Source organism: Papio anubis, chromosome 6 (genome assembly GCF_008728515.1).
Source record: "Papio anubis isolate 15944 chromosome 6, Panubis1.0, whole genome shotgun sequence".
NCBI classification, from domain to species: domain Eukaryota; kingdom Metazoa; phylum Chordata; class Mammalia; order Primates; family Cercopithecidae; genus Papio; species Papio anubis.
In genome coordinates, this window is record NC_044981.1 from 160,074,369 (window position 1) to 160,085,504 (window position 11,136).

The 11,136-nt window shown below is 33.9% G+C and overlaps 1 protein-coding gene across 1 annotated transcript in view; it reads left to right on the forward strand.

The window, feature by feature from the left end:
* Window positions 1–8,867, forward strand: part of QKI (QKI, KH domain containing RNA binding) — a 162,949-nt gene extending 154,082 nt beyond the window's left edge. The window contains 1 exon segment of the mRNA XM_003898381.4: window positions 2,873–8,867. Coding sequence (XP_003898430.2) covers window positions 2,873–2,889 — 17 coding nt within the window. The 3' untranslated portion in view covers window positions 2,890–8,867.
* Window positions 8,868–11,136: the final 2,269 nt, after the last annotated feature.

An 11,136-nucleotide genomic window follows, 5' to 3' on the forward strand; every position in this document is an offset into this window, starting at 1 on the left:
AATTGTACATCTTCTGTGAATTTATGAAGGACCTACCTGCTTCATGTGATTACCTTGAGTACTGATGATAAATACTAGACACAGCTGTTGTCCACATCAGAAATAACATGCCTTTCCCAAAGATACTGTTAATATTTGTTTAGCACAATACATAAAGAATGTCCAAGACTTTCAAACTAATGTATACATCACTTACAGTGATTATTCAGTGAACAGAATAGACCCCAGCTCCGTGATCATCTATGAAGATGATATTCCTTGTAAGTGTTCTGCATGAACACGTCTCATAGGGATGGGGAAATTTTTTGGAAAGTCACTTTAGTTTTAAAGAAACGGGACAATTCCATGAATAATTTGAGGTTTTATTCATACTGCTTATGTCTACAATTGTTCTAAAGAGTATTTTAAAGTAGTTTTTTCCTCCCAGCTAATCTTTCCCTGTATGCCCCCTTTTAGGAGATTTCTCACCATTTTGCTTTAACACGATAATTATTGGCCTACTTAATACTCCAGTGCCTTGAGATAGTTGGACATATTTGAGGAAGATTTTATTGTATTTGGAAAATTACGACACATTCCATGCATGGATCTTTTGTTGTTATGTGTTTTGATTAATTCTGTCACTGTTTTTATTTAAAATGCAGTGTCAGCAAACCGAAATGCTCATTTCTTTTTTAGTAACAGAATACTCGTATACTTATCACTGTATGCACTCATTGGGTCTAAGGGAGATGTCTGAAGTCCTTCACTTAAATTATTTTATGATACTACTGTTTTCTCTATTTTTGAGGTTAAAATTATTTTTAAAAACTATTTTGAAGAGAAGTTTATTAGTATAAGCATTCATTTAATGCAAAGAAACTCAGCCCTTGGACATATAACCATGTAATTCTATATGAACGTTTAGAGTCCTACATGGTTGACCAATATCTAGTTCTTTACTAAAAGTAAACTCACCTCTCTATATATATTTCAAAACTGAATTTGAAGCCTATTAGAGACCAACTGATCTTTTAGTTGTAACGAACTGTATGGTCTTGTATGGTGACACACCTGTGTAGGAGGCCAAGACTTGGCAGAGGATGTAGTCTAGGTGTCCTGGTATATATATATGGTCACTCACTTCGTTTATATATTCCACACTCAAAAAAGAAGTCAGAAGTTTTTCTGAGTAATACAGAAACCATCACTTATATAATTTGTATAAGAAACTTTAAACAGTTTTAATCAAAATTATGAATAACATCAAAAATGCTTTAAGATTTTATATTTTGGAATACCTGTGAAGTAGTATGACTACATCATGTTAAATATTTATTTTCTTCTATGATTTTGGGGCAGCAATTTTTATTTTAAATAAAATTCCACTTTTAAGAAATTCAGGGAAGATTTGGTCACATTGAAGATACAATATTTTTGTAGTATTTATAAACTGTTCTAAATGATAGACTATAGAAAGCATTTTTGTCATATGAAGGTAAATCAGTCCATTATTTAGATCATTTAAACTCTGAACATTACACCTTCTGGGCTTTGATTTATGAAGTGGCACAGAATCTAACTTTGCACTGAATATCTTTTCATTCACATCTCCTCTGCCTTAGTCACAATGGCAACAGTACAGAAAATTCTATCAAACCTCAGAATATAGTAGAAATAATTAAGCTGTTGAATGAGTCTTAAAAATTATACTACTGTTAAGTGGACCAAGTTTGGTGAAGCAGAATGTGACAAAGGTTGATTAAGGAAGGAACAACTCAAGGACATTGGGAATGATAACTTTTCCACTTGAGAACTACTTTATGTTTTACTGTAATTTTTAAAAATTTTTTGTCCTTTTTGTTATTTTGCAAAAGAAAATAGTATTTACAGGTGGCTTCTTTTAAAATATAAAAATATAAAGCAGGAATGTATATGAAATGTCAGATTTTATTGTATTTGCAGAGTATTAGCTTTGAAATTGAATAAAGAAAGCTGTTTGTAGTTTTAAAATGCCTTATTGGTATCAATTAGAAATTTCTTCTATTTTTTGATGTACTTAGAGCTTTTTGAGTGTAGAATTTTAAATGGCAGGATTTTACAGTGTTTACATGCAAGTGCATTTTATAAGTGTTCTATATGTGTAAAATAGTATTTTCAACTGGAAAGTGTTGGCTAGTGCAAAAGGCCTGGCCATTTTCTGGTTCCCATGATGTTGCCTACACTGCTAGACTACAGTTTAGTATTGCTTTGTATCATGAGGCCAAGAAATTCCATGTTGTTTGTAAATAGAATAATTGAAAAAGCAATAAACATTTATTGAACAAAAGAAACCTTGTTTGGCCCAGAGTTTATGTTGAACCAAATTGTTCATAGAATTTTGAATTTCTTTAGATTCATTTCTGTTAATCATCAGTTATTAATAATCACATCCATCATTAATAGTTGCTTTAATGCTTGCATCTGAGAGAATACTAATGCTTAATAGCAGTCAGATACTGATAACTGCACTGACTGTTTAAAAATTCTGTATACCGAACCTATTCATTGTTGTTTTTCAATTTCCTTCATTGACTGCTACTAACTATTAGTTGTTAGTTGTATTTTATTTCTATTTTTTCTTGTTAACCAGTTTTTTGTTTTTGTTTTTGTTTTTTTTTGTGGGAGTGGGCTCTTCTTCATTTGTTCAAATCATGATATGAAATTGTCATGATTTTAATTGTATTCTGTAGATGGTGTCAATCAGTTTGTCAGAATTAAACATGCTTTTTTTTTTATTAGTTGTGATTAGTTTTTCATGTTGTCATTAAGCCGTCACTAGCTGAAACTAATCTCTTCTCTATCTTTTCTTTTCTTTTTTTTGTTTTGTTTTTTTTTGTTTCTAACCACCCAGCCGCCACCGGCAACTAACCTATGACCTTCTGACCTCTGAACTCTTCACCCAATGATGACCTGACCATGCCTGCCTGCTGATCAGTTAACTGGTAATCGCCTTTGCTTGCCTGTCGTCAGTGCAGCGAGCTGAGGCACTTGTCCGTTCGTCTTACCATCTAACCAAACAAAAGACAAAGAAATTGTTGTCCTCCAACTCAGCTTTTTTTTTTTTTTCCTGTTTGGGTGAAAGTGGTTCTAGAACCTGCACTGAATAGTAGTAAAGCAATAAGGCCCAATTCATCCCACAGCACTGATCATCTTTTAATATCCCACCCTAAGCGAACGGTAAGAAGGCCTCTCTTAAGAAGGGGAGACAGATGGCCCTTAACTACTCAATGACAGAGGCAGTTACTGTGAGAGACTTCTAGGAATCTTTTTCTTCTCATAGCGAAGTCAAAGCTCTCTCTGAATGTACTGTGTGATGATGCATCATGCATGAACCTTCGGTCAGGGATATCATTGGTGAAGTGATTTCGAAAAGTATTCAAAATTTGATATGCTGTTTAGTCACTACAGTGCCCTCAAAGGGCAGAAGTTGCAGCCTTTTTTATATTGCCTGCCAAAATTTGAAGTATTAGAAGAAAGTGTGCCATGAGAGAAAAACGTAAGGAGTTTTGAAAAGTAATGCAAATAACAAAACTGCAACACTATTTTTAAAAGATAAATATCTAAGTTAAAATTACCGAATCTTTATTTTACACCTTCTAAAAAAATATGAGAACAAGGTACATGCATTATGTGTCACATTACTGGGCAAACTGTTCAAGTATTTTTTTTTAAACCTCCCTGTATAGAAAAAAATCATTAAGGATGTAAAAGCCATGCTTGCCTATTTGCTGTATACATGTAATGAAATTGTAGATAAAGTGTAGTGCATTGAAACAAATGAACAAAAAGTAGATACTTTTACTATACAAGGGTGCTGGTGCAGAAAAAAATATATATATTTTTGGAAATGTAGCATTTTATACTTTCAAGTGTTATAAAAAAAAAGAAAAAGAACAAAGAAACCCTTTATTTCATTAAATGATTTTTTCTGGTGGTTGTCAAGAAACAAAAGACCAAAAGAGCCTTTTTGTCTTTCTTTTTTATTTTTTAAGTATTGGAATAAGTCTAAAGAAAAGAAAGTGCCTTATTTTCCTTCATGGTCATTTAGTCAAGTGTCTCATAAAGATCAGCTCCTCCCTCAGAATACAAGTTAATGCATGTTACTCAGTCGCCCAGTATGTGAAAGAAGATATGAGGGAGACAAATGAGTTGATGGTTTGAATTATATGATTTTTGCCACGTTACCTTGATGCAAATTTGCCAAATCTGATACTGTGAAAAGATTTGATAACTTTTCTAATGCCTGACTAGTAAGTTTTAAAACATCATTCTTTAAAAAAATAATTTAATATTTTTGGTTATTCCAATCTTCAGTGTTAACCCAAACGATTCTGAGATAAAAATTATGTGTCATCTGAACTTCAGTTTACAGACAAATTAGAACTTTGTTTTATTTGGAGAAGGGGGATGCATTCATTTGGTTTTGATTTTTATTTTGTTTTTAATTAATTGGAGATGATAGGATACCTAGCAAATGTTTTCAGAAAAGTGAATCTTTGTGATTTTCATTCTGGAAAACAATGTTTTAAATCACCCAAATTTAATCACATGTCTTTATATCATACCAGATAACTGGTGTAGTGTATCCTTTTACTGTTTCAGTAACCTTTGCCTCCCCCACCCCTTAACTTTAAAAGAATGTGAAAAACTAGCATCATAGTGCATATAAATACTCAACCACATTTCACCTTAAGCTTCTAATTTCTCTAGAAGTTGAAACAGTTAGTTATGTAGTTGAAGCAATTTGTGTGCAAAGCCTACATCTAAACACTTGAGTGAATAATCATTAACTGCTCAGTACCAGACGTGGCAAATCTCAAGTGACAGTGGACTCCCCCCGCCCCCCAGCTTATCAACTCGTCCCCTCTTCCACACCTTCCCAGCATCACAGTCAGAGGTCAGCAGGAAGCTGAGTCATGACCTTCTTGGTGACCTCCCCTGCCATCTTGTCTCACTTGGAAACCGTTGTCAGTTTATTTACTATGCAATAGACATTCGTTGTTTGGTATCCAGCTAGCTTTGGTTTAATATGCCACTGCTTTGTCTTTCTGTTACACATACAGTTTTGATTTATTTACAATATATGCTGTGCCATTTTGATTTTTATATTGTTTGGTTGCTTTAATAAATTTGCGACACTCAAACACTTGAGGTGATAGTTGTTAAAAAAAATACCAGTATTTGATCCAGTTTCATCTCAACTGTGTTATACCTGGACATTTTAGATGTTTATCAAAGGTCTTTTATGGGGAAGAAAGTAAATGTATGAAATAATTAATGTGTGACATTTATGGGTAATGTTGGCTCTGAACAAACTTTTGAAAACTTGGTTGACAAAATTTTGGATCAACTGAAAAAAGCATGACTTTTGAAATCTCTGAATGCCTTGGTTCTCAGTATTATCATTCTTTATTGAATTTATTTCTTATTAAAATATGTAGTTTTTAAGACTTTTTTTCTGACAGTATTATGTAATTTTTTAGTGTGGGTAGATGGGAGTGTCGCTTGTATGTTATCGTACAGCTGACATGTATTTTTGTCTATTCTTTATTATCTTAGTTTCATGCTGTGTATGTACCATAACCAACCTATTGCCTATGAGAAACATGTAAGATAATGTATTTACAGCCATTGTTACAAGTTTATAATGTATTTTTCTATCTTGTTTTATATGTATGTTATATAACATTCAAAAAGAATTTTTTTCTTGATTGAGAAAAGGATACAAAATGCAAAATCCACAATTTTGATAACTGAAAATTGCCAATTGTTTTGCAGTACTTTATTATATTGGGTGTCTTGTCTTTTTTGGGCTTTTAGTTAGCTAATGAATGAATACATTAGACACTTTTGGGTTTTAGTTGGGATTTTACATAGCTTGCATTTTAATTCTTTGGTTCTTTGCTGTTTCTATTAACCCATAGCATTATTTTAATAAATGTTATAATACCAACCTACTAACTCTGGACTATGTCTGTTTATTAACCTTTATATGTTTAATTAAAATAAACAAATAAAGACAAAAGAATGTAAAGTCTTGAGTTACTGGACTAACCCTGAAGAACGTGACCACAGATAACATGGCGTGACTTGTTTTTATGTTGTTTGTCAGCTGACAGTTTTGCACACTACTGTTAAAATAGCTTTGGTTATTCTGGTCTTGTACCTTGTGGGGGGGTGGGGGTAGGTGCAGTAGAGATGGGAACAAAGAGGCCTTTGTTGGAGGCATTCTTCTCCTCTTGCCACTTGCCTTTCAGCATCTGCATTACTAATTCCACACCTTATTTTTCCTTCTCCAAAATAATCACTGTCTGCTCACAGCATCAAGAGTAAAAAGATATATTGTAATGGTATATACCTGGAGAAACCAGTTTGATTCTTTGTTGAACCATTTCTTTTAATTTCTGTAAATAAGTAATTTTATGGTCACACTGTAAAGCAGAGAAACTATTGATATTTTACCTTTATTTAGATTTTTATTTTAACTTGACCTTTTTCCTTTGGAAAGCATTGAACTTGTTTAGCTAACTGCTCCTGTTAGGGGAGCTTAACTTGGGTAAAGCCAAAGGCCCACTGACTGTTTCTCATGGTGGCCTGAAGCCCCACTGCTTTCCAATGAGGAAAAGAACCCTCAGCACATTACTGAGTTTTCCTCAGGTATTTTTTTCCCTGTCACCTACTTTACAAATACAGTCAGACTAAAACGTTAAACAAGAAGTTTAAGGGGGAAGAACACTGGGATTTGAAAAGTTGTATATGATCAATTTCTTGCATGCAAATCAATTTAAGATTTCCTAAATATCTTCATGCTTTTCTTGGCTGGAACTTGGGTAAATTAACCTGTAATTATGAATTACTTAGTTTAACTCAAGGTGCATTTTTATTTCACAGATTGATACTTCCTTCTTTCTGTGAAACAGTTCTCCTAGATAACAAAATCCTCAGGATGAATTTTTGCATTTGTACATAGCAATGTATCTTTGTAAATGACGTTTTATTTATTTAGAGTTGTAGAATTTGGGGCCGAAATGAGTGACATGCAATAGAAGAAAAAACTGTACCAATACGCCCTTAACCAATCAGACTGTCAAGGTGTTCTCATTCATAAATATATATACACACGTACATATACATAATACACAGAGTAGTGATAGCTGATTCGAGTGATAACAGCGAATCACCATTGAGATGGTCACTTGGATCATGTAAACAAACTGGGTCATTTCTCTGATGGGAGCGGTGGGGCAGTGTACTGTTGTTAGGTAGACAGGTCTTTAACATGCTACTATTTGTAAAAGTTTCTGTTGCCCTAACAGTTCATGTAGTAGTCTGTGAAAATTCGAAGCTGTCTGTCAAGCTGCTAATGTACAAGTTGTCATGGTACCATGTCACTTAAATTGATGAATTTCTATGCAATTTACTATTCTCTAAAGCCTATGAATGCAGCCTCATCTCATTTTCAGTTAAGGGTACTTTATGTATAATTAAGTCATTGCTACCTTTTATGTAGGAAATGTAAAGTTTTAAAAGGCGAAAATAACATTACAAATTTCATTTTTATACAGGTTACAATATTATTAAACAAACTACCAAATTCCTAGAACAGTAAAATTCTAGAGTCAGTTGATTGATTGAAACTATTTGACAAAACAATTGAAAGCTGAGCTTTCAGTCAAGAAGTTGGTGAAATTAATGTACTTAAAAATTTTTTTCCTTTCGGCAAAATGTCAGGGAAGACTTAACGTGAGAGTAGTTACTCCCGTACGCCCCAGTGCGGTGGCTCCACGTGTAAGAGGTTGTTAAGGCACCCTGCCCATAAAACCAGGATGTGTGTACGTACACACAATTGGTGTCTGGTTACGGTTTTCTCAACACTAGATAAGGTTCTGAATTTGTTAGTGTGCCAAAAGCGAATGATAGGTTTAAATGAAATGGCTCACTACCAAACCAAGACTCTAATAAATATATATACATGTGTATATATATGTGTCATAGCACTTCCACGTGTGACAGCCTAAGGTTTCTTTAGTTTTGGGGTGGAGTGGGAGTGGTTTTGCGTGTTTGACCAGGGTGGGATGCCTGTCTTTATTCCTTGATAAGAAGTAGCTGTTAACAGCATTTCAAACAAATTATTTTTGGTAGAATAGGACTTACTGCCAAATGGTAATTTATTTAGCAAAAATTATTCTCCAACTTTTCGAATTCGCAAATTTCCTAAGTGCCTAGAGTAGTTTTTTACATTGTCACGAATCCCTTAATACCTTTATTTAAAATGGAAAAAATATGGACAATATTTTAGAAATATGTGCTACACATCTAATTTTATCTGTAGTTTCTTTTAAATGATCTCAATTGAGATGCCTTTGATACGAAGAGATTTACCAACATTATATGCACTCGTGCCTTCAATGCGGAATCAAACTGGTTAACCTCGGCACAGTCCTCTCCTTTCTGTGTTTCTGCTGCACTAATTGCCAGGGGGTGGGAGAGAAGGCAGATGAATGAATTCATAGTAGAAGGAGGCGATAGGTGCAGCAAAGAGCAGCGGCAATATTGATTCCACATTACAGTTTTGTTGCCCCTTGGCAAAAGACATCACATTGTGGGAAGATCTCAGCTTCCAGGGTAAAAGTTAATTTATAACTTAAAGTGCTATTAAGTTTTTATTACCAAATATATATTTTATGGTTTATAGTGGTATGTATGAGACATTTAAAATTTTACTGTGGAAATTGTGTATATATATATATCTCTATAGAAGTCGAAATAGGTGTTCGCAGATCACATGTGAACGGAGAACTGCATATGACTGTACATGAAATGCAATAAACCAACTGGAAAAAGTGCATGTGCTTTATCCTCTCAAGCCAACTCAGCTGAAAAGAGCTGCTTATCCTTCACCCCCAGAAAATGCATGTATCAATATCAGAATAAAGAACGCACACTTCCAGTTTTATTGAGGCTTGCAACACTAATAGAAGAATCTGACATTCTGGAGTTACAATAACATTAGAAAATGAGCATAACATTCACTCTGATTTTAGTCATTAAGGGAGATTAGTAAACAGACTGCTACAGTGTTCCACAGTTGGACTGTGCATCCAGAATAGTTATTTTTTTTTTTGTCTTTAATGGTACGATTTTTATGTAGTTTTTAAATGTAAGAAAGAAGAAAGGAATGCTGACCAAAATCTTGATTTCATCAGCTTCGTGAAAAGGACTAGTGTCATTAACTTGTTGAACAAAGAATTGTTTTTTTTTTTAAAAATCATTTCCAGTAGTGTGAAACCTTTACGATTCTTTAACATCTAAACGTTATGACTCTTTGTGCCTTAAGTTTTCCAGTCTGTCTTATTTATATCATCTCCAAGTAACTCTGGCTCCTTTCCTCTTGCTCACTGGAACCTTAGTTTTCCTCAACAGAATGCTTTGTTAAAGTAGCCCACAGGTTCAGGATCCATAGCACCGTCCTACAGACTAGCAGCCGAAAGGTGTGTTTGGTTTGGCTTATACAGTGTTTTGCCTTTTTAAACTACTTGCCATAATTTAAAGGTGGCAACACTAGACTTAAAAAAAAAAAGTGATTGCCCATATTAGAATTTTTTTTAAAAAAGTTTCTTCGCAAAATCTGCTCTTCCTGAAAGATCAAAGTGTCTAGAAAGCCCAAACATGTATTCTCATGTAGTAGGCCCCAGCCGAAACTGAGTAATTCAACGTCCCCTTGAGCCAAGCATTCCCTGGTTAGTCACCACCCCACCACTCCTTCCTGTCTCTGGTGTCACACTTGGGCTGTTGGTTTTCTTACTCTTGTCTTGCTTTAATCCTTCCTCCTCTCCCTGACTCCTGTGGATCTCTCTGCTTGTCTCCTGGTCCAGGATGGTGATCTGACTTTCAAACCAACTTTTCAAAAGGGATGACGTAAAATCGGTTTTGATGTTTTTCCTCCTGAAAAATCAGATGAATATTTTAGTCACTTATTCATGCATATTGTATTTCTTACTGTTTAAAGAAGGACTTCTATTAAGTGAGTGGAAGCACTAGACATTTGGATTTCCTTCCCAATGTAATTTTTAATGATTACCTCTTTTATACAATAATTTGTGGTCTTCTTAGAAAGCAGTTAAACTAATTGACCATCTAATAGTTGTACTATACATATATCTAAAATAATAGTCATGGTAAGTTTGACATCACATCTTCCCCAAAAAATGTTTATTAAAATTAGATTATTCCAGTTTAATGCTATTTTGTGAAGTGTATATCTGAAAGTGCTTATTTTTACATGCTATACAACAGTTTCAATTTTAAAGAATATCTCCTAAAATTGGGATGAAAATCTCTAGTCTTTGTTTCTTAAAGTATGCTATACTATATTCATTGGTTACTTAACTGGATATTAATATTAATAAAGTTATGACAAGAAAAAGATGATTAAGAGCAAAAGGAGAAGAAAATATTTGCAAGTGAATCCACAATTCTTGCAGAACTATTTGAGTTGATTAAAGATTTTATGATCACTCCTTTAACTTAGGACTGTCAAGGTTGGGAGTGATGAAAGTGCCTTGGCTATGCTTGAAACCTGAATTTTAGTGCTTCCCTTATTACATTCATTGTTTTAAGTTGGTTTATAAAATTAAGACATACTGGTAGTACAAGTTGAAAGTTGGTTTGAATACATTTTAATTAAATGATATATGTTAACGAATTATGTTTTTGTTCATTGCTTTGTTTTTGTTCATTGCTCACTGAGGGAAACCAGCATTGAAAAGTTGTCCAGAATTTAAACTGACTCTAGATTTCTAGATTCCTACCTAGGTGGTGGGAAAATGTAAAACTTTAAAGTTCATGGGCGGAATGCAATGCGGGTGAAAACACCTGAAACTAAGAGTTAAATGTGACTCTCAGGGAAGAAAGCTAGATTAGCAAATCAGACATACACATGCCTCATCCAGAACTAGTATTCAGGCATCAGTTTTTGGGCTACTAGCAGTAAAGTTAGTTTAAAATGAAACAAACTGGGAAAGTTGGATACCACATCCAGAAGTGGTCTGTCATCAGTAAGTATTGGTGTTGATTCTAAAATGCATTAGAAACCTCCCATTACTCTTGGAATTA